The 24,581-nt window shown below is 37.0% G+C and overlaps 1 protein-coding gene across 2 annotated transcripts in view; it reads right to left on the bottom strand.

Moving 5' to 3' along the window:
- Positions 1-1,158: 1,158 nt before the first annotated feature.
- The window catches only part of QRSL1 (glutaminyl-tRNA amidotransferase subunit QRSL1), a 32,740-nt gene continuing 9,317 nt past the window's right edge, over positions 1,159-24,581 (bottom strand). The window contains exons 3-11 of one of the 2 annotated variants that reach the window (XM_022553508.3): positions 24,046-24,144; positions 22,464-22,560; positions 19,997-20,173; positions 11,640-11,815; positions 11,444-11,556; positions 10,374-10,566; positions 9,722-9,839; positions 5,659-5,864; positions 1,159-3,020 (exon numbers count right to left, since the gene is read on the bottom strand). In XM_022553508.3, coding sequence (XP_022409216.2) covers positions 2,803-3,020; positions 5,659-5,864; positions 9,722-9,839; positions 10,374-10,566; positions 11,444-11,556; positions 11,640-11,815; positions 19,997-20,173; positions 22,464-22,560; positions 24,046-24,144 — 1,397 coding nt within the window. In that variant the 3' untranslated portion in view covers positions 1,159-2,802. The remainder of the gene's footprint in view (positions 3,021-5,658; positions 5,865-9,721; positions 9,840-10,373; positions 10,567-11,443; positions 11,557-11,639; positions 11,816-19,996; positions 20,174-22,463; positions 22,561-24,045; positions 24,145-24,581) is intronic. The other variant, XM_089921617.1, reaches the window with a different exon arrangement.

Here is a 24,581-nt window from a genome sequence, read left to right as displayed (position 1 = left end):
TGTAATAATATATTTTTAATAAAGTGCCTAAAATCCTTTTGGATTTATATTCCATTGAGGTACAAAGAAAAAGAAATGAAAGCCCCTCTGAAATCCCGTAATTACTTTTATTTAATGTTGGCTGGGGTTTTCTCGTGTTATTTGCTTTCATTAAATTTTCAGGTTTTTGTTCTAGTGTACACACTGCTTAAGTTATGAAATAACTGAGGAAAGCCTTCTACTTTAAACTGTCCTCTGGTGCTTCTAAACGCAATGAGTAAATTTTACCCTAGGCTCGCACAGGCAACACATATTTAGCCTCAGCATAATCAGATATTTGAGGAAAGGGAGGGAGAGTAAAAGTAGTTAATAAATGAAAGTTCGTAACAGAAACTATTGTGAAAATCCCATTAGTTTGTTCCCTTACTTAAACTGGAACAGGGTATGACACAGTTTACAGAATCCCCGAGGTCTACTTTTTGGTGCCCTGTAACCAGATCTCTTTTCACTGTTCTTTAGATCCTGTTCTAAAATCCTAAAGAAATTTCTTGTCCACTGTAGAAGGTGCAGGTGATTTCCTCATAGGAATCACCATCCTTTGTCATTTTTAGAAGCTCCTCTTCTGTACCATGCTGTCTTTTCTAGATGGCCCACAGTCCTGTGTTCCCAACAACCTGGTGTCAAACAGCCATTCGAATAGAACATTCTGCCTCCCTGGTTTCAAGCGATTTTCTTAGTAACGCTAAGTGTTGGTCAACACGGATCTGGCTTGGATTTGGCTGTGTGGTGTCAGGGTGCAAAGATTTGTGAACGCATCACATTTTTTCACTCTAGCAGTGCTTTGTTTCGCTGTCTTATCAAGGAACTCATCTTACACTTGCAGCCACCTTCGCCTTTCTGACGTGCTCTGCTGTGGCAGCCCTGTTGCTAACAATTTCAGGGTTTAATTAGCTGAGACACAGAAACCATTTTCCCCTTAAATTCCCAGACAGTGATTTGGCAAAATGAGATCTACTAGATTTAGGGTAAAGATGGAAAAGAGAGAACAGATTAGGTATCATTTCATGCTAGTTGGGTGTTATTACGTGAGAACAGTAAATGTTTCACTTCGTTATTTCCAGTTCAAATCGTTAGTGCAACTCAAGCAGAGATACAGGAAAAAGAGAAATTACATAAATATTCTTTGAAAATTTTTTATTTTGAATTATACACACACAGAAAGACTGGGGCAAAGATTCATCTGCTTGCCATTTGCATTATACTAGCTCCCCCAACTAAGAGTTTTCTCGTGTTATAAAGTAAAGCAATTCTCTGTCATGAATTTCTTCCTTTTTCAGGGACTCACGTCAAAATATTTAAGAATGCTAGTGGGCCTACGGGCCTGGCACAGAAAACTTTTATGTAAAGTTTATCAGATAGAGCATTTGGGAGCGGGAGGATCCCAGGGGGAGAGAAAATTATTAATGAAAAGTACCAGGCAGGTTAAACTACCACCACTCAACATCCTAGTGGTTCTGGGAAGGTTCTGCCTATGTTTTTCCTTCAGGTCTTTCATATTTAGAAAGTACTTTTTTCTTACTAAACAAAGTGAATCTGTTAAATAATAATTCAGCTCCCCACTTATACTTATCAACAATAAACAAGTGTCAAATTAGAACACATGATAAATATGAGATGACAATGGTGTTCTGGCAAAGACAAATCCAACGATGAAACTTTATAGCGGGTAAACGTATGATTTTCATCAGATTTTTTTGTCAGATTCTGAATACATATTCCCGTTAATGTTTCTTTGTGCTCAAGGAGCCCAAAGAGAGAGCACTTGTAAAGAAAGTCAAGAGGGTAAGAAAACCATAAGGAATAGAGAATCTGGGGTAAGGGAGGAGGTCCACGGGCTTCTTCTCTTTGGCATCCTCACCAAATTATATACAAGTTTTTCATATGGGATCTTACTTGTGTATCTTGAAACTTTCTCACTAAAACCATGTTCCACTAGCTACCAAGTTTCGAGTCCAGTCTGGTTAGGTCACAACAAATGTCTCTATGGCATCACTGAGCTTGTTTGTGATCGAACTAGAATGAATTCAGTGTAACATGGAGTTACTCTGGCTCCTTGGCATGGGGCTCTGGAATGGCAGAAGTAAGATTTTAACTGTTAGCAGGAAAGGAAAAAAGTTCTCAGTCATTGCAGCTCTATTCTTAGAGAAGTGTCTGCACCTGGGGCTCTCCCCAGAGAGAGAGGCACACCCTTGTCTTGCAGGACTCTGGGCCCCAGCAGGTTGCACTTCCTCCTGTGCTCAGAGCTCCTCCTCTACCTGCTCTGCTCAGACTTAGAAGTGGATATTCCCATTTTACTGTTTTTGTGCATTTTTAACATCCGCTGAGGCGGCCTCCACCGCATGATGAGTTGCCTGTCAGCTGGGCTGTCCAGGTTATCTCTGGAGGTACCACTTCCTGTTTGTGTTAGTGCTTTGGTTACAAAGATGTACAAGTTTTGAGAGGTTTACTAGTACTTACATTGCGTACAGTACAGTACTAGTACTGTAAGCAATGTTCTTTTTAATGAACATTTTTACAGAATGCATCATTTTTCAGGAACATGTATCTTGTATTATAATAGAAATCCTGTACTTTGTTTATACTTAGTGGATGCTTAATAAATGCTGACAGATTATTCATAAGTAATTAACTATATCACAAGAATTTTAAAAAGCGATTCCAAGGAATGACTGTGTTGACAGTGAACCAAATTGCAAGATCACTTGACTTTTCTAGAATATAAAATCTTTAAAAGTCATAATTTGCATGATATAGTTATCACTACTATTTTAGAGAAGCAGAAGCTAACTTTTCATTTTCAAAGACTGATGAACAATCATCCATTAGCTCCTGAAGCTGAATAACAGGAAACTGTACTTGTTTTTCAAACCATTTGGCAACTGTAAGAAGCTCCTGGTCACAAAATGCACGTCCAATAAACTGTAGTCCGATTGGCAACCCTTGGCTTGAGAGGGCCATAGGGACACTCACTGCTGGCAACCCTGAGGAAAAGAAAGAGACCCATTAAATGTTGATTAATTCTCCACCCTAAGATGCAGAGACCTCTTCCACTTTCCAGTGCCAGTAGGTACAAGACAAGGTTAATGAATAAGAATCACAAAAATTATATGTATGCTTCTGTATCTTCCTTTGTTCATTTAATATCTTAGAAATCACTGTATATCTGTTCACAGAGACCTTCTTCATTCCTTTTTTATAGCTGCATAGTATTCCATCATGTGCTTTTACCATAATTTATTCAACCATTCTTCTGTGGTTGGAGATTTTGGTTGTTTTCGGTATTTAGCTATTTCATGCCAAGTCCCAGTGAATTACCTTGTGTATTTTTCTGGTATTCCAGAACGTTTCTCAGCTGAAGAGGAACTGTTTCATCAAAAGATAAATGCATATGTAATTAGATATTTTGCCAACTTTCCCTCCAAAAAAGTTGTACCTTTTCAACTCCTATCAGCAAAATGAGTGTTTTCCTACAGCCTCACCTATAGAGTGTGTTGTTCAGGTTTTGAATTTTTGCCAATTTGTTAGATGAAAAATAGTAATTCAGGGTAGTTTTAATTTTAGTTTTGGGAAGAGAAAGTAGGACAGCCTGGGACATCTTGTTATGCCATAAAATAAGAAAGTTTTCAAAAATTAATGGGGGCTGGTCTAAAGGATACGCAACTGTTGATTAAATTTGAGCATCAAAAATAATGACAGTTAATTGCTTATAATACATTGAATTCTTTTAAAAAAAGAAAGCTTTTTTAAAAATTATGTTTTCTTTTTTAAAATTAATTTATGTATTTTTTGGCTGCGTTGGGTCTTCGTTGCTGCTTGCGGGCTTTCTCTAGTTGCGGCGAGCAGGGACTACTCTTTGTTGTGGTACACAGGCTTCTCATTGCGGTGGCTTCTCTTGTTGCAGAGCACGGGCTCTAGCCGTGTGGACTTCAGTAGTGGCACATGGGCTTAGTAGTTGTGGCACGCGGGCTCAGTAGTTGTGGCACGTGGGCTCAGTAGTTGTGGCTTGCGGGCTCTAGAGCGCAGGCTCGGTTATTGTGATGCACGGGCTTAGTTGCTCTGTGGTATGTGGGATCTTCCCAGACCAGGGCTCGAACCCATGTCCCCTGCACTGGCAGGCGGATTCTTAACCACTGCGCCACCAGGGAAGTCCCAGGAAAGCTGTTCTTTAGAGAAGGCTGCTAGCTAACATATGTAGAAGGAATGGTAGAATTAGAAAAGTCAGCATTTTGTAATTCTCTAAGTAATACTTAATTCAGGCAAGGATCATCAATAGATGCTAAAAGTGGGTTCAAGTTTATTGGGAAACACTGTCTCAAAGTATCACATCACCAACTGCTTACAACTGACAAAAGGAAAATGTGCCTTTATAAGGAAAATATCTGGTAGTTACTTCCTTAACCAAGGGATTAACGTAGCTTCCAAAAGTGGGACAAACTGATATTTAACTGTTCCTTGACATGAAGCATATGTAGTATTTGTACCAAAAATGTTTAACTCAACCTAATCATGAGGAAGCAGTCTGACAAATTCAGATTACAGATGGGATATCCTACAGGTCAAGTGGACTAGACTCCTCAAAAGAGTCAATGTCACTTAAAACAAAAATTTTAAAAGGTTGGGTATTTCTTATCAGTAACTATGCAGGCCAGAAGAAAGTGGCAGGGCATTTTTTAAGTGCTAAAGAAAAGAACTGTCAAATCAGAATCATATATCCAGCAAAAATAACCTTTAAAAATGAAAGGAAAATCAAGACATTCTCAGAAGAAAGCTAAGAGAACTGGTTGCCAGCAGACCTATTCTAAAAGAATGGCTAACTGTTCTCCAAACAGAAAGGATATGGTAAAACAAAGGATCTGATACATCAGGGAGAAATGAACACAGTAAATAAAAGTATAGATAGATAAATACAACAGACTTTTCCCTCTGCCCTTGAGTTTCCTTCATTATGTTTGATGATTAAAACAAAAATTGTAACAGTCTGATGTGGTTCAGACTGTTATATAACATACAGAGCTGGGGAACTGTTCTAGACTTTAAGAGATATCATAAACAGATATAATATATCGGGGAAAACACCCTATAAAAGGCATTTTTGGTACAACTGAGGAAAGTTAAATATGAACTGTATTTGGAATATTATTGTATTTGTGTTAGTTTTCTTAGGTGTGATGATGGAATTGTGGTTATGTAGGAGAATGTCTTTATTCTTAGACGATTCATGCTAAAGTATTTAGGGGTGAAGTAACACGATGTTGAAACTTTCAAACTAATTCAAATAAAAGCTAAGAGTGTGTGTGCGTGTGTGTGTGTGAAAGAGACAGAGAGAGAGGAAGGAGAAAGCAAGTGAGGCAAAATGTTAACAAGGATGAATCCAAGCAAAGGACATATGGGTATTCATTATACGACTTCAACTTTTCTGTAGGTTTGAAAATTAATGTATGTGTGTGTGCTAAGTGCAAGCCTATAGACAGACGCACGCACACACAAACACACATTACCAAGCATTCCAGAAGGACAAGCTATTGCGTTTAGGGAGCAATCTAGCTAGAACCTAAGTCGAAGACCAGGGTGTCTACCTAAAAATTGAAGAAAACCAGAATGTTCTTGAGGGATCCTCACCTGCCATATTTACAGCCTGTGTAAAAAGATCATCCTGGGCACTTCGTGTTCTGTTGTCTTCTCTGATGAACTCTGTGTGTGGCACTGCCTCACTCAAGGTGGTAGGAGTTAGCAAGACATCCACTCCAGAGTTAAAAACATTCACAAAATCACGAGCAATGAGTCGTCTCACCTTCTGTGCTTTGACAAAATAATTCTCATAGTTTCTGTGGAAAAAAGTAGATGACACTTTAAGGGCTTTTTGTTATTTCTTTGAATCAATTCTCATGCATAAGGCTTGTTAAAAAAAAATAGATGACACTTTAAGGGCTTTTTGTTATTTCTTTGAATCAATTCTTATGCATAAGGCTTGTTAAAGAATCACTGGATTCTTGGCCTGTTGGAGCAGGCACCAGTAAGATTCCTAACAACACATAAAAATGAATTTTGCTCAACCGCACTGTTACTCTAAAAGTTTGTATATCTGGAATTAATTAAAAATCACCAGTAGATGCAATTCTGTACATATAATCACAAAATATTAACACTTCCAGGGACATCATTAAACCAGAACATTCATTTTCAGGTGAGGAAAATCAAGTGCATAGCAACTAAATGACTTTCTAAAGGCTGCAAAGATTGACAGGGGTAGAGGAAGGACTAGAACTTAGGTCTCTGGAGGCTCATTCCAATCCTTTCTATTATTATAATGTCCTATTTCATCTATAGTTATAATTATTATAAGGACTCTGAAGTTTTGGAAAATTCTAACATGCCATCAGAATTAGACACTAGAAACTAGCAAGCTCTGGACACAGTAACTGGGGAAAGTATGCAGTGTTTGCAATTTTGTACTTTACAGACAGGTATAGCCCAGGAATGGAAATGTGAAATTCATGAAAAGATGCTTCAGGCCTGCCTGCTAAATGGGAGAAGATATTTGTAAATGCTATATCTGATAAGGGGTTAATATCCAAAACATGCAAAGAACTCATACAATTCAACATCAAAAAAATAAACCAATTAAAAAATGGGCAGAGGCCCAGAACAGACATTTTTCCGAAGAAGACATACAGATGTGCCAACAGGCACATGAAAAGATGCTCAACCTCTCTAATCATCAGAGAAATGCAATTCAAAAGTACAGTGAAGTATCACCTCACACCTTTCAGAATGGATATTATCAAAGACAACAGGGCTTCCCTGGTGGCGCAGTGGTTGAGAGTCCACCTGCCGATGCAGGGGACACGGATTCGTGCCCCGGTCTGGGAAGATCCCACATGCCGCGGAGCGGCTGGGCCCGTGAGCCATGGCCGCTGAGCCTGCGCGTCCGGAGCCTGTGCTCCGCAACGGGAGAGGCCACAACAGTGAGAGGCCCACATACCGCAAAAAAAAAAAAAGATAACAAATACTGGCAAGGATGCAGGAAAAAGGGAACCTTCGTGCACTGTTGGTGGGAATGTAAAGTGGTGCAGCCACTATGGAAAATGGTATGGCGATTCCTCAAAAAATTAAAAATAGAATTACCACACAATGCAGCGATTCCACTCCTGGGCATTTATCCAAAGAAAACAGAAACACTAATTTGAAAAGATATATGCACCCTTATGTTCATTGCAGCATTATTTACAGTAGTTAAGATTTGGAAACCACCTAAAGTGTCCATCAGTAGATGAATGGATAAAGATGTAGTATCAATACATATAAAAAATGGAAAATTAGCCATAAAAAAGAATGAAATCTTGCCATCTGTGACAACATGGATAGACCTAGAGGGTATTATGCTAAGTGAAATAAGTCAGAGAAAGATACTGTATGATTTCACTTATCTGTGGAATCCAAAAAACAAATGAACAAACATAACTAACAGAAACAGAGTCATAGATAAACAAACAGGTGGTTGCCAGAGAAGAGGGGGGTGAGGGGCAAGGAGAGACATAGGTTAAGGAGATTAAGAGTTATAAACTTTCAGGTATGAAATGTACAGTTTGGGGATTACAGTCAGTAATTATGTAATAGCTTTGTATGGTGACAGATGACAACTAGATGTATAATGGTGATCATTTTGAAATGCAGAGAAATATCAAACCACTTATGTTATGCACCAGGAACTAAAATAGTGTTGTAGGTCAATTGTACTTCAAAAACAAACTCGCAGAAAAAGAGATCAGATTTGTTGTTACCAGAGGCGGGGTGTGGAGGGAGGGGGAATTGGATGAAGGTGGTCAAAAGGTACAAACTTCCAGTTATAAAATAAATAAGTACTAGGGATGTAATGCACAACATGATAAATATAATTAACACTGTTGTATGTTATACATGAACGTTGATAAGAGAGTAAATCCTAAGAGTTCTCATCATAAGAAAAAAATTTTTTCTTCCTATTTCTTTAATGGTGTGTCTATATGAGATGATAGATGTTCACTAAACTAATTGTGGTAATAAAAAATAATAATAAAGGATATGGTTACTCCCCACCCGCCCCCAAAAGAAAAAATGCTTACTTTACTGAAAAGATTAAGGAATTAGCCAGGCATAGGCGTGACTATAAGTCAATGATGCAAAAAAAGGGAAAAAGAAAATACTTCTTAGATCCTCCTGAAGCTGTTAATGAAGGTGGCAAAAGTATTAATCATTCTAACTTCAGTTTCCTCACCTGAAAAATGGATATAACAACTCCAATCTTTCTGAGGACCAAATACAATGAGATAAAAATGTGAAATTTTTTTATCCTGAAAAATGCTATAGAAATATCAGATGTCCTCATTATCATTTGACCACAGGATCTATAGGGAGATGAATGCAGGCATAACGTATAATTTACCCAACAGCTGATGGCTTAAATAATGTACTAACAATACCTTTTTATAAAAGAACAAATACTTCTATTAAACTTCTTCCTACTTTAAATATGGTTCGAAAGCCCAACTTCTGCTTCCATCAATGATGGGAATATTAGGGATGGATTTACTCTGCCATTTTAAACAACCGAAAACTAGACAAAATGAAACCACCATTTTCAGACATTAGAAAACATTAGAAGGGAAGCAAATAAAGCCCTTTGATTTCCCCATTAATCAAATAATAATTTTAGTTTTTGTTTTCCAGCTTTATTGAAATAATTGACTATAAAATTGCTGTGTGTAAATACATATATATATATATATACACACATGCACACACACATACATACAATGGAATATTATTCACTATTACATATATATATACACACACACACACACCATATTTTCTTTGTCCATTCATCTGTTGACGGACACTTAGGTTGTTTCCATGTCTTGGCTACTGTGAATAATGCTTTGAGGCAGTGATTTCTTTCCTTCAGATATATACCCAGAAGTGGGATTTCTGGATCACATGGTAATTCTATTTTTAATTTTGGGGGGAATCTCCATACTGTTTTTCATAGTAGCTGTTCAAATAGTATCTTTGGAAAAAGTAATCCTAACTATTGGCCCTGAGGAGATGCACAGATGAATAAAATGCTATGTATGTATGTATGTATCTATCTATCTATGGGACATAGAGCAAAACCCCAGGAAGCTATCGGTACAACCACTCTTGCTTTTTCACACTTCTCACGTCCTCTTAGACAGACCTGGTAGTATGGAAGATGAATCCTATTCACAAGATGGTGAACAAACTTATACCAAAGTCATAGTAATTTAAAATTCTTTTTTGGAGCAAACAGATACATGATGCAAGGGAAAACTAAGTTGATTCACTACGTTTTTTAAGAGACACCAGTGTAACTTCCTGCTTAAGGCTCTCAGAGCAGTAAGACAATGTGGCAATAATAAGGGACATTTAATGAGGCTAAAATCCTTCAGGGCTTCCTACTTAGCCTGTACTAATCATTCAGCTAGAGCATCAATGATTTGGTTTGTTTTTGAATAACCAGGAGCCAAAAGTACCATAAATGGGCCTTTAATTATGATTTCTAATTTAAATCATAAGGATTTTGCTTCCTTAGCAAATATCTCAACTTATAAGACTTGATAGACATGCTACTACTTTACTATGGAGTTTTCAAGAATGGGGAAAATTCCTAAGCTGATTATCTTACTCTTTTAATAAGAAAAAGTTTCCTGAGAGGATTCTTCCTCTCACCACATCATTGAAGCCTTCTCGTCTGGTGGCAGCATACATGGCTTCAGTAGACACATCAGTGTCACATCTGTGACCTGATAACAAAAAACAAACAAAAACCCACAACATTAATTGAAAAGGAAGTAAAGTTTTGGCTGAAAAGCAGGTCTAGATTCACATTTGTGACCAATACTAAAATTTCATACGATTGACCTTAATGGTTTCTCTTTTTTATCTGCCTTTGGACTGACTGACTTGTCAGGAAGCAAGGAGAAAACGATAATGAAGAGGGAAACTTCAGTTGTTCACTCCCTCATTCATTCATTCATTTTATTCAGATGTTTACTGAGCTCCTACTCTGTGCCAGGTACCACACTGTATGGACTGATAATACAAAGCTAAAATACTCTACCTTCAAGATACTCACAGTCCAGAGGGTTAGCTGAAGATACAGAGATATGATGAATAGTGTGACTATAATGCTAAAATGACAAAGGTAAAAGGATTCACTGATTTACTTCTCTAAATCTTAACATTATCCCTGGCAATAATATATTTTGCTACTAATAAACGAACCTTTCAAATGTTTGAGACAACTTCCTTAAAAATCCAAAACACAGGCAACTTACCATATTCTAGCCCATCAAATCTTGCCATATTCGACGCCACTTCCGATGTACACAATACGTGGTAGCAGACAATTGAGTAACTGGTGTGGGGCAGGGACACTTCAATTACTTTGGCCCCCTCAGACTCAAAGAGATTAGCAGCTTTGGACCAAAGAGATTGTACTTCACTCGACAATTCTGGTGTAAGATATTCCTTATTGGAAAAAGTCAAAATACAGAAATTAGAATATCTGTATAGATGGTGTTATAAAAATTTGTACTCTAGAAACTTTGGCAATACATTAGAACATCTGATTAAATTGCTAGCAGGTAGCTAGAAAGACTGAACTAATTTAACAGTGCTTATGGCATGACAAGATACTGTGAGCTCGATATAATAATATTAAAGATTGGAGATCTGGTTGGAGAACTTATATTTGTTAAATGTTCATTATATATCAGGCACTCTGCTAGATACTATCCAAAGGTTCTCTCATTTAATGCTTTTAACAGTCTTACGATGTAGGTATTATCATCCTTCTTTTTAGTAATGAAAAATATTGAGACTAGAGAAGTTAACTAACTTTCCTAACGTTACATAGCAGGTAAGTAGAGGATCCAGGATTCTCAACTAAGTCTGTTTCTCTCTAAATCCTTAAAAGTAGGCACACCTATTACCTTAATTGAAGATGTTAAAGATTTAAAGATTTTACAGTATTTCTCTACAGCAGTGGTCTCAAATGGGGGCAGTTTCCTCTCCTCTTCCTCTCAACCAGGGCATATCCGGTAACATCTGTAGACAGTTTTGCTAGTGGGGCAGTGGTGGTGGTGGGGATGCTACCTCTAGGGTTAGAGGCCAGCGATGCTGCTCAACATCTTACAATGCACAGCACAGTCTCCCAGAACAAAAAATTATTGCTAAGCTCAAAGTTAAAATTTTAAAAGGTTAGTAATTTAACATATCTATTTTCATGTGCTCAGGTCACATATCTAATAAAAGTGGCAGAGCAGGGCTTCAAACCCAACCAGTCTGTTTCCCAAGTCTGTGCTCTGTATTTGACTTGACAGTACTTTTGTAAAGAGAGACTTACCTTCGGAATTCCTATACATAGTTTGCTCATATCTGTCAAACTGGGAAGCGTAAATGGTTTAACAGGATCTTGAATTGTGGTAGAATCTTTGGGATCATGCCCAGCTAGTATACCTGTAAGTAGGAATATTTATGAGTGACAGACACAGTACTGAAGTGAAATAATGTTTTGAAACTATATGGAATCGTTTAAATACCCAACACAATGGCTGCATCATCCACACATCTGGTTAAGATTCCTGGCACATCCATTGAATTCACCAGGGGAATGAGGCCATGACGAGAAACTAAGCCGTAGCTAGGTTTCAAACCAACAACCCCACAGTGGGCAGCTGGATTTCTGGTTGATCCTCCTGTATCTGATCCTAAAGCCCTGAAATTTAAATGAAATTCTCTTTAGCAGGATAATATATCTCTAATTATATTTGAAATCTATCTTTTAAAATGTATATTGAAAAAATGTATTTCCTCCTGATTTTACAAAAAATAAAACGTGCTCATCTCAGAGAATTTTTTTTTTTTTTTTTGTGATACGCGGGCCTCTCACTGTTGTGGCCTCTCCCGTTGTGGAGCACAGGCTCCGGACGCGCAGGCTCAGCGGCCATGGCTCACGGGCCCAGCCGCTCCATGGCATGTGGGATCTTCCTGGACTGGGGCACGAACCCGTGTCCCCTGCATTGGCAGGTGGACTCTCTACCACTGTGCCACCAGGGAAGCCCCAGAGAATTCTTAAAATACAGAGAAGTGTAAAGATGTAACAAAATATTCCACCACCCTGAGGCAAACACTGTTAACATTTTGGCATACTAACTTCGTCTTTTTTTTTTTTTTTAACATCTTTATTGGAGTATAATTGCTTTACACTGGTGTTAGTTTCTGCTTTATAACAAAGTGAATCAGTTATACATATACATATGTTCCCATACCTCTTCCCTCTTGTGTCTCCCTCCCACCCTCCCTATCCCACCCCTCTAGGTGGTCACAAACCACCGAGCTGATCTCCCTGTGCTATGCAGCTGCTTCCCACTAGCTATCTATTTTACATTTGGTAGTATATATAAGTCCATGCCACTCTCTCACTTCATCCCAGCTTACCCCTTTCCCTCCCCGTGTCCTCAAGTCCATTCTCTATGTCTGCATCTTTATTCCTCTCCTGACCCTAGGTTCTTCAGAACCATTTTTTTTTAGATTCCATATATATGTGTTAGCATACGGTATTTGTTTTTCTCTTTCTGACTTACTTCACTCTGTATGACAGGCTCTAGGTCCATCTACCTCACTACAAATAACTCAATTTCGTTTCTTCTTATGGCTGAGTAATATTCCATTGTATATATGTGCCACGTCTTCTTTATCCATTCATCTGTTGATGGACACTTAGGTTGCTTCCCTGTCCTGGCTATTGTAAATAGAGCTGCAATGAACATTTTGGTATATGACTCTCTGAATTGTGGTTTTCTCAGGGTATATGCCCAGTAGTGGGATTGCTGGGTCGTTTGGTAGTTCTATTTCTAGTTTTTAAGGAACCTCCATACTGTTCTCCATAGTGGGTGTATCAATTTACATTCCCACCAACAGTGCAAGAGGGTTCCCTTTTCTCCACACCCTCTCCAGCATTTACTCTTTCTAGATTTTTTGATGATGGCCATTCTGACGGGTGTGAGATGGTATCTCCTTGTAGTTTTGATTTGCATTTTTCTAATGATTAATCATGTTGAGCATTCTTTCATGTGTTTGTTGGCAATCTGTATACCTTCTTTGGAGAAATGTCTATGTAGGTCTTCTGCCCATTTTTGGATTGGGTTGTTTGTTTTTTTGATATTGAGCTGCATGAGCTGCTTGTAAATTTTGGAGATTAATCCTTTGTTAGTTGCTTCATTTGCAAATATTCTCTCCCATTCTGACAGTTGTCTTTTCGTCTTGTTTATGGTTTCCTTTGCTGTGCAAAAGCTTTTAAGTTTCATTAGGTCCCATTTGTTTATTTTTATTTCCATTTCTCTAGGAGGTGGGTCAAAATGGATTTTGCTGTGATTTATGTCATAGAGTGTTCTGCCTATGTTTTCCTCTAAGAGTTTGATAGTGTCTGGCCTTACATTTAGGTCTTTAATCCATTTAGAGCTTATTTTTGTGTATGGTGTTAGGGAGTGTTCTAATTTCATACTTTTACATGTACCTGTCCAGTTTTCCCAGCACCACTTATTGAAGAGGCTGTCTTTTCTCCCCTGTATATTCTTGCCTCCTTTATCAAAGATAAGGTGACCATATGTGCGTGTGTTTACCTCTGGGCTTTCTATCCTGTTCCATTGATCTATATTTCTGTTTTTGAGCCAGTACCATACTGTCTTGATTACTGTAGCTTTGTAGTATAGTCTGAAGTCAGGGAGCCTGATTCCTCCAGCTCCATTTTTTGTTCTCAAGATTGCTTTGGCTATTCGAGGTCTTTTGTGTTTCCATAAAAATTGTGAAAATTTTTGTTCTAGTTCTGTGAAAAATGCCAGTGGTAGTTTGATAGGGATTGCATTGAATCTGTAGATTGCTTTGGGTAGTAGAGTCATTTTCACAATGTTGATTCTTCCAATCCAAGAACATGGTATATCTCTCCATCTGTTTGTATCATCTTTAATTTCTTTCATCAGTGTCTTATAATTTTCTGCATACAGGTCTTTTGTCTCCTTAGGTAGGTTTTTATTTTTATTTTTTCTCAATTATTTATTTATTTATTTATGGCTGTGTTGGGTTTTCGTTTCTGTGCGAGGGCTTTCTCCAGTTGTGGCAGGCGGGGGCCACTCTTCATCGCGGTGTGTGGGCCTCTCACTATTGCGGCCTTGTTGCGGAGCACAGGCTCCAGACGCGCAGGCTCAGTAGTTGTGGCTCACGGGCCTAGTTGCTCCGCGGCATGTGGGATTTTCCTGACCAGGGCTCGAACCTGTGTCCCCTGCATTGGCAGGCAGATTCTCAACCACTGCGCCATCAGGGAAGCCCTCCTTAGGTAGGTTCATTCCTAGATATTTTATTCTTTTTGTTGCAGTGGTAAATGGGAGTGTTTTCTTAATTTCACTTTCAGATTTTTCATCACTAGTGTATAGGAATGCCAGAGATTTCTGTGCATTAATTTTGTATCCTGCTACTTTACCAAATTCATTGATTAGCTCTGGTAGTTTTCTGGTAGCATCTTTAGGATTCTCTATGTATAGTATCATGTCATCTGCAAACAGTGACAGCTTTACTTCTTCTTTTCCAATTTGGATTCCTTTTATTTCTTTTTCTTCTCTAATTGCTGTGGCTAAAACTTCCAAACTATGTTGAATAATAGTGGTGAGAGTGGGCAACCTTGTCTTCTTCCTGATCTTAGTGGAAATGCTTTCAGTTTTTCACCATTGAGGATGATGTTGGCTGTGGGTTTGTCATATATGGCCTTTATTATGTTGAGGAAAGTTCCCTCTATGCCTACTTTCTGCAGGGTTTTTATCATAAATGGGTGTTGAATTTTGTCGAAAGCTTTCTCTGCATCTATTGAGATGATCATATGGTTTTTCTCCTTCAATTTGTTAATATGGTGTATCACGTTGATTGATTTGCGTATATTAAAGAATCCTTCCATTCCTGGAATAAACCCCACTTGATCATGGTGTATGATCCTTTTAATGTGCTGTTGGATTCTGTTTGCTAGTATTTTGTTCAGGATTTTTGCATCTATGTTCATCAGTGATATTGGCCTGTAGTTTTCTTTCTTTGTGACATCTTTGTCTGGTTTTGGTATCAGGGTGATGGTGGCCTTGTAGAATGAGTTTGGGAGTGTTCCTCCCTCTGCTATATTTTGGAAGAGTTTGAGAAGGATAGGTGTTAGCTATTCTCTAAATGTTTGATAGAATTCGCCTGTGAAGCCATCTGGTCCCGGGCTTTTGTTTGTTGCAAGATTTTTAATCACAGTTTCAATTTCAGTGCTTGTGATTGGTCTGTTCATATTTTCTATTTCTTCCTGGTTCAGTCTCGGCATGTTGTGCATTTGTAAGAATTTGTCCATTTCTTCCAGGTTGTCCATTTTATTGGCATAGAGTTGCTTGTAGTAATCTCATGATCCTTTGTATTTGTGCAGTGTCAGTTGTTACTTCTCCTTTTTCATTTCTAATTCTATTGATTTGCGTCTTCTCCCTTTTTGTCTTGATGAATCTGGCTAATGGTTTATCAATTTTGTTTATCTTCTCAAAGAACCAGCTTTTAGTTTTATTGATCTTTGCTATCATTTCCTTCATTTCTTTTTCATTTATTTCTGATCTGATCTTCAAGTCTTTTTTTTAATGAATTTTTCTTTCACGGTTCAGGTCATTCTATAATCATAAGTTTCCATCTCTTTTTTGCTTATCATGAGACTTTTACTATGTCATTAAAATTACTGAAAATTTAAAAAATGTATAATACTCTATCATATCAATTGGCAATTCCCAACTGATTCCCATTTTTAAAGTCCATTCTCTTATCCATATACATACAAATCTTTCTTTTAAGTTCTTTATTTTCTAAATTGAAGTATAGTTGATTTACAGTGTTGTGTTAATTTCTGCTGTACAGCAAAGTGCCTCGATTATACACATATATACATTCTTTTTTTTATTCTTTTCCATTATGGTTTATTCCAGGATATTGGATATAGTTCCCTGTGCTATACAGTAGGACCTTATTGTTTATCCATTCTATATGTAATAGTTTGCATCTACTAACCCCAAACTCCCAATCGATCCCTTCCCCTCCCCACCTCCCCCTTGGCAACCACAAGTCTGCTCTCTTTGTGTGTGAGTCTTTCTGTTTCGTAGTTAGGTTCATTTGTGCCATATTTTAGATTCCACATATAAGTGATATCATATGGTATTTGTCTTTCTGACTTACTTCACTTAGTATGATAATCTCTAGTTGTATCCATGTTGCTACAAATGGTATTACTTCATTCTTTTTTATAGCTGAGTAGTATTCCATTATATACATGAATTTTCTTTATCCATTCATCTGTTGATGGACATTTAGGTTGTTTCCATGTCTTGGCTATTGTGAATAGTGTTGCAGTGAACACAGGGGTGCATGTAACCTTTTGAATTATAGTTTTGTCTGAATATATGCCCAAGAGTGGGATTGCTGGATCATATAGTAATTCTATTTTTAGTTTTCGGAGAAACTTCCATACTGTTTTCCACAGTGGCTGCACCACCTTACATTCCTACCAACAGTGTAGGAGGGTTCCCTTTTCTCCACACCCTCTCCAGCATTTGTTATTTGTAGACTTTTTAATGATGGCCATTCTGACCAGTGTGAGGTGGTGTGGTACCTCACTGTAGTTTTGATTTGTGTTTCTCTAATAATTAGTGATGTTGAGTATCTTTTCATGTGCCTATTGGCCATCTGTATGTCTTCTTTAGAGAAATGTCTATTTAGGTCTCCTGCCAGTTTTTTGATTGGGTTGTTTGTTTTTTTGATATAGAGCTGTATGAGCTGTTTGTACATTTTGGATATTAAGCCCCTTTTGGTTGCATCGTTTGCAAATATTTTCTCTTATTCCATAGGTTTTCTTTTTGTCTTATGGTTTCCTTTGCTGTGCAAAAGCTTGTAAGTTTGATTAGGTCCCACTTGTTTATTTTTGTTTTTATTTCTATTGCCTTGGGAGACTGACCTAAGAAAACATTGGTACAATTTATACACATACAAATCTTATACCTTCTTTTAATGGCAATTTTATAATATGCTTTTACAAACTAAACACACCCCTCCCAGAAATTCAGATACAGCCATTCTACTACCTTATTTAGAATCACGGCTAGAAATGTATTTTAAGCTATTTAAACATTTATGTTGTTGCCAGCTAGAATAACTGCATAATAAAGTACTTGTAGGGAATTCCCTGGTGGTCCAGTAGTTAGGACTTTGTGCTTTCACTGCCGAGGGCCTGGGTTTGATCCGTGGTTGGGGATCCCACAAGCCATGCAGTGCAGCAATCAATCAATCCATAAAGTACTCTGTAATAAACACCTTTAAACATAAATCTTTGTCCATATATCTGATTAAATTTTAGGCTAGCTTCCAAGAAGTAGAGTTAATGGATCAAAAGGTCTACCTGTCATTATGAGTTCTTAATATATTTTGTCAAATTACTTGTCAGAAAGGTTATGCCAATTTATATTCCCAATTTTAGTGAATTGGATTTTTTTATGTTTCATTATCATCACTGAATACTAGCAGCTCTTAAAATTTGGTTAATTTGATAACCAAAAGCTTTGCTAATGTGCATTTTTGAATAATTTTTCACATCTATTTGTATTTGCATTACCCAACTATGAAGTGTCTGTTCATTTCTTTGCTTAGTTATCTATATAGTCTATGTTTTTCTTATTAAAAAAAAAAAAACCTTGAGGACATTATGCTAAGTGAAATAAGTGAGTCACAAAAGCACAAATACTGTACAATTTCACGTGTATGAGGTACCTAGAGTGGTCAGATTCACAGTGACAGAAAGTAAAAGAGTGGTGGCCAGGGGCTGGAGAGGTGGGGGGAGGGCAAATGGGAGGCTATTGTTTAAGTGGTATAGAGTTTAAGTTTTGCAAATGAAACAAGTTCTGGAGACTGGCTGTGTGATAATGTGGATGTACTTAACACTACAGAATTGTACACTTAAAAATAGTTAAGATGAGAAATTTTGTTATGTATATTTTACCACAATTAAAAATTTAAAAATTTTAACTATTTCAGGAAAAAAGGTTTTTCTGATTAGAAAAGTGTAATGTCTACTGTAAAAATTAAAATATTTTATAACTATATGATCTATAAAGTGAAATTTCTCTTATAATCACTGCCCCCATAATCTGTTATCACTTTTTATATATATTTATCCAGACACTTCCATGCAACTAACATATATACATATGTAATTATTATTTTTAACAGAAATAAGGCATACTATACATACTGTTCTGCAACTTGTTATGTATAATTATTACTTTTAACAGAAATAAGGTCATACTGTACATACTGTTCTGCAACTTGTTCTCCACTTAACAGTGTATTTTGGATTTCTTCCCATGTCACCACATAGCACTCTAAATCATTCTTTTTAGTGGTTGCATAGTATCAATACTCCTAGAATCTTCCTGTTTTAAAAACTATTATAAAAGAAACAAATCAATAGGGGGGAAAACAAATCAGAACACCTGATGGTTTGGGACCCATTCAACCTGGAGTTACTTTGGGTCTGTGCCTCTCTTGAGTACACCCAGAGTGAAGCTTTGGACTGAACAAGGCTCCTACGTGTCACATGGCCCTTGTGCTCTACAGAAAATGCAAATTAGATTGTCTTTCTTACCAAGTCCACTTGAGCCACAAAATCAGACTGCTGCTTTCACAATTTCTAAAAGGACACATTTTCTTATTAGGATTCCCTGATGTCTGGGTAAAAGTAAAACCTACATTTCCATAGGAATTATGTGTCAAAATGCCATCTTCTCAAAGCACATTCAGAAAGATGAACACTAAGTGGGGTGAGGAGGATAGAAAAAAGCCCCTAATCTTGCAACCCTTGCTTGTCAGAACTCTCATTAATATTAATGTGGTGCTATAAAATTCCACAGAGATAGAATGAAATGCTTTTACTTGTTAACAAGATTTCAGGGAAACTTAAAAACCTGTAGAATCTAAATCTCCATAGCTCTAAAAAATATAAATCATTTATTGATTGCAATGCCTCAGAAAGAGCTTAGTTTCAGTGGATAATTAAGGAGAGATAAAATACACATAGTACTGCTAAAGAAAACATTCTATTTGGTTAAATTGAGACCAATAAAATAAATATAATAACAGCAATATTTATTTACTCTTTAGATGGTTAATAAATGCTTTACAAATGGGACTTAAGACAAAAGCAGTGATTGATGGATTCTTTCCAAATACAAGCTATGACAGTTGAACAAATAACCTCCCTACAAATTTGAAAAAATTTTATGTACTTATATACATTTTTAGTTGTAGGTTTAGAAAAACACTATTTAATATATTCTATTGATACATATTAGGAATATTTTCTTCCTCCCTCCCTCCCTCCCTTCTTTCTTTCCTTCCTTTTTTTTTTCTTAAGTCAGATTTAGCTGAAGGAAAAACCATAGCTAACAATTTAGTTCAGCAGCACTCGACTAAAGCCAAGGTATGTTAGTCTCTAAATATCTGTACAATCAGTGAGCAGATACCCAAATAAATTATTTAAAAATGAAATTCAATGAAGTCTATTTAAGCTAACTGGTTTATTCTGTAAAATCATGTTTTTAAGAGGACCATATACTGTAGAGGAAGAGTTTAAATGCTGTCTTAAATTGAAGTTAAATGTATAGAATACACATAAGTGTACCATAAAGTTGAGTGTATTTAAGATATAATTTTGATACACCATTGAGCACAAATAGCTCAGTAAAGGGAAATAAAAATACCAAGGTATGAACGACTCTATTGTTGAATTTTGTGTATGGTTTATGACTATTTGTATTAGGTTGGGTTTTTAAAGTACAGATAGTAAAAAACATCTTACGCAAAGCACGTGAACGCTGACACAGCCGCCGCGCTCCCTCCTGAGCTTCCTCCAGTTATAAGCCAATGTGAATTCTCATTCTCACCATGAGACTTCTGCTTCCTCTTTTCTCTATATTGTTTTGAATAACTCCAGGGGTTTTTAACTGGTCCAAATATGCCATCTGTGCTTCCAGATCTGAGATTGAAGAAGTGAAGCAAGATATCTTAATACAATTCATTTTATGTAAAATTTTCATCTCCTGATTGTATTATTTGCTTCTGACACTCTATAATCCACTATAACTTGAATTAGAAAAGGTAGGAAGCCTGCTTAGATGTACCTTTCTTTAATTAGACAGTTGAGGAGGTGAAGGAAGGGAAGTAAAAGCATTTGTGGTGGAAAGTAGGAAAAAACTAGTCTGCTAAGAAAAGAAAATTTTTATCCCAATTGATCATCTAATTCAGCTTAGGATGATTTCCTTCGTAAATTAAGGTCTTCCAGTTGAAGAGTGTCACAAAACATCCAAACAGTTAACAAGTAGTCTTTTGAAGGAATTCCTCTGTTAATCAGAAGTTTTAAGAGGCAAATTCTCCGGTGGTCCAGTGGTTAGGACTCTGCACTTCCACTGCAAGGGGCAACTAGGATCCACCCCTGGTCGGGGAACTAGGATCCCACATGCCGCGTGGGGAAGCCAAAAAAATTTTTTTTTAATAAAAATAAATTTAAAAAGTCAATTACATTTCTATAAACGAACAATGTTAAACAATTAGAAATTGAAAAGAAAGCACCATTTTCTATAACATTAAAAAAACATGAAATAGGGCTTCCCTGGTGGCGCAGTGATTGAGAGTCCACCTGCCGATGCAGGGGACATGGGTTCGTGCCCCAGTCTGGGAGGATCCCACATGCCGCGGAGCGGCTAGGCCCGTGAGCCATGGCCACTGAGCCTGCGCATCCGGAGCCTGTGCTCTGCAACGGGAGAGGCCACAACAGTGAGAGGCCCGCGTACCGCAAAAAACAAACAAAAAAAACATGAAATACTTGGAGATATATCAAATGTGCAAGATTTATATACAGAAATCATAAAAACATTGCTGAGAAAAATTAAACTCTAAATAAATGGAAAGATATACAGAATTCATAGGTCAGAAGGCACGTATTAAGATGTCAATTTTCTACAACTTGATCTATAAATTCAATACCACCACAATCAAAATCCTATCAAGCTTCTCTGTAGAAATTAGTAAGCCAATTCTAAACCTTATATGGAAACGCAAAGGATCTAGCATACGTAAAATAATTTTGAAGAGGAACAACAAAGTTGAAGAACTCTTATTACCTAATTTCAAGGCTTACTATAAAGCTACAATAATCAAGATAGCATGATACTGGATACACAGATCAAAACAGAATCCAGAAATGAACCTATATATGTGTTCAACTGATTTTTTAAAAATTAATTTATTTATTTTTGGCTGCATTGGGTCTTTGTTGCTGTGTGCGGGCTTTCTCTAGTTGCAGCGAGCGGGAGCTACTCTTCATTGCGGTGCACAGGCTTCTCATTCCGGTGGCTTCTCTTGTTGGGGAGCACAGGCTCTAGGCACACGGGCTTTAGTAGTTGTGGCTTGCAGGCTCAGTAGTTGTGGCGCACAGGCTTAGTTGCTCTGGGGCACATGGGATCTTCCGGGACCAGGGCTCAAACCCGGGACCGCTGCATTGGCAGGCGGATTCTTAACCACTGCGCCACTAGGGAAGCCCCTGTTCAACTGATTTTTGACAAAGGAATCAAAGTAATTTAATTTGAATTCTTATACAAATAGTCCCAGATCTATAGGACAGACATATGTAAAAAAAACTGAACTCTGGCTTTCTTCATATCATGTACAAAATAATTAACTCAACTGGATCACAAGTTTAAATGTTAAGAACTGAAACTATAAAACTTCTAGGAGAAAACATAGGATAAAAACCTTTATGACCTTGGGAAAGGTAACAATTTCTTTGAAAAGACAAAAACACAAGTCATTAAATGATGAACTGGACTTCATCAAAATTAGAAACTTTCACTCTTTGAAAGGCATGTTCAGAGAATGCAAAGACAAGCCAGAGATTCAGAGAACATATTTTCAAATCACCTATCTGATAATAGACCTGAATCCAGAATATATGTAAAAAACTATTATAACTCAGTAAGAAGACAACCCAACTTTTAAAAAAGGGCAAAAGATTTGAATAGAAACTTCACTGAAGATATATGGGAGCAAAATAAACACATGGTGTTTAACATCGTTAGTCATCAGGGAAATGCAAATTAAAACTAAAATGAGATATGACCTATTAGCAGAACATAATTTCATGGAGGGTCAGAGAAACTGGCATTAGATTCCTCAAGAAATCACCTCACTACTTTTAGGTACCTACACTTAATGAAATTAAAGATACAGATGAAAGAAATACAAGAAGAGAAAATTTCAATTTTACTTACCCCATAGCAAACTCATCTAAGTTTGTTTTTCCCATTAGTAGAGCTCCCTGATCCAACAACTTCTGAACTACTGTAGCATTGTAAGGTGGTACATAACCTGAAAAAAATTCAGTTATTTTCTTCTTTTTTTTAAAAAATTGAGGTATAATTGATTTACAATGTTATATTACAGGTGTACAACATAGTAATTCAAAAATTTTATAGATTATACTCCATTTAAAGTTATTATAAAATGTTGGAATTTTATTATAAAATTCCCTGTGCTGTATAATATATTCTTGTAGCTTATTTTATACACAGTAGTTTGTACCTCTTAATCCCCTCCCCTACCTTGCCCCTGTCCTCTTAAAAATTCAGTAATTTTTATCATAGGAAAGAAAACAGGGAACATGTAAATCATATACAAGAAACAAAATTTTAAACTGCAATTAAGCAATTCATATTGACATGTTAATTATTCCTAATTTAAGTAGTAGGTTGTACTTTCTTCTGAAAGTTAATTTTTTCTACTGCTAATTGCTATATGTTTTCCAAAGAAAGTCTATATATTCTGTCTTTACATCCTAAAACTATTGACTTTTAACAGTTAGTACCACAAAGTATTGAATGAGATGTACCCAATTCATTTGAAACTAATCACAAATCATTATTTTGCTCATTGTACTTGACTTTCTCCTCTCAGATGTGCAAATACCATGGTAATTTTTATCTATTTCCAGCAGGAATAGATCTTCATTGTCAATTAAAATTTCCTGTATCTAGTGTATATTCCCAGACAATTAACAAGTTTACCTATCAGAGGAACTTGGGGTATACACCTCATAGAATGTTAGTTTTAGTGCATAGTACCCTAAATATGCTTTTTCCATTTCTTTTTCCTCCTTGGATCCAAATATCTTGATAAATATGATTCCTTTTTGACCTACTAAACTTTAAAAAATAAAACTAAGCTTCACTATACTAAGTATAGTGATAGATGGAGGAGTCAGGAGATAAAAATAACCAGACAGGGCTTCCCTGGTGGCGCAGTGGTTGAGAGTCCGCCTGCCGATGCAGGGGACATGGATTCGTGCCCGGGTCCGGGAAGATCCCACATGCCGCGGAGCGGCTGGGCCTGTGAGCCATGGTCGCTGAGCCTGCGCGTCTGGAGCCTGTGCTCCGCAACGGGAGAGGCCACAACAGTGAGAGGCCCGCGTACCGCAAAAAAAAAAAAAAAACAAAAAAAAAACCAGACAGTAGATGCTAATAAATCCTCATACCATTTGCAAAAGAGGGGGAATGACAGCCACTTTATACTTATTTCTGTGTTACCAACGAGTGGGTGTTAGAGGTCACTTAGCATGTTTGTGATCAGTTATCAAGTCTTCCTAAGTAGGATGCATCCATTAAGCAGGCCTACCCCTGAAGAATAATTTTGCATTCTGAAAGAGCAAAGAGTAAAAAGGTAATATTCTACCCTAAGTTATTTCCTTTGCAAATATAATCAGTCTGAGAATATCTTTGTGCTTTAGTGTCTTATCTTTAATTTAAACTGAAAAATACCTAGTTTTATAAAACAATGCTCTGGTCAGTTAAACTTTACCTTTCAGCATGTTTGATGCACATGTTGTCTCAATGCCGGCCGTGCTAAAGTTGTCTTTTACTGCAACAGGAATTCCATCTAAATCCCCAAGTGACTGACCTGCATTAAAAAGCCAAAAGAATAGAAGAAATACTGGATTGGCCAAAAGGTTTGTTTGGGTTTTTTCATAGCATCTTATGGGAAAAGCCAAATGAACTTTTTGGCCAACCCAGTATCTAATTCAAAATACAGACATTAATAATAGTTATTAAAATAACTACTAGTTTTTGCTAAAGATACGTCTTCAGAAATCAAATTTGTGTTAGAAATTATTACAGTTGGACATTATACCCGTTAGCCTCATTTTTATTATACCTCATGGCCAGTTCTTTTTTTTAAAAAAAAAAAGTATGTATGTATATATTTATTTATATTTTAAAATTTTTTGGCCATGCCGGCTGGCTTGCAGGATCTTAGCTCCCCGGCCAGGGACTGAACGTGGGCCCCCAGCAGTGGAAGCTTGGAGTTCTAACCACTGGATCGCCAGGGAATTCCCC

The sequence above is a fragment of the Delphinapterus leucas genome, chromosome 12, assembly GCF_059928025.1.
Source record: "Delphinapterus leucas isolate spDelLeu-1000000601 "Yukka" chromosome 12, BTC_Dleu_Yukka2, whole genome shotgun sequence".
Lineage (NCBI taxonomy): Eukaryota > Metazoa > Chordata > Mammalia > Artiodactyla > Monodontidae > Delphinapterus > Delphinapterus leucas.
The sequence above is the reverse complement of the archived record's forward strand: the minus strand, read 5'-3'. Positions and strand labels throughout refer to the sequence as shown.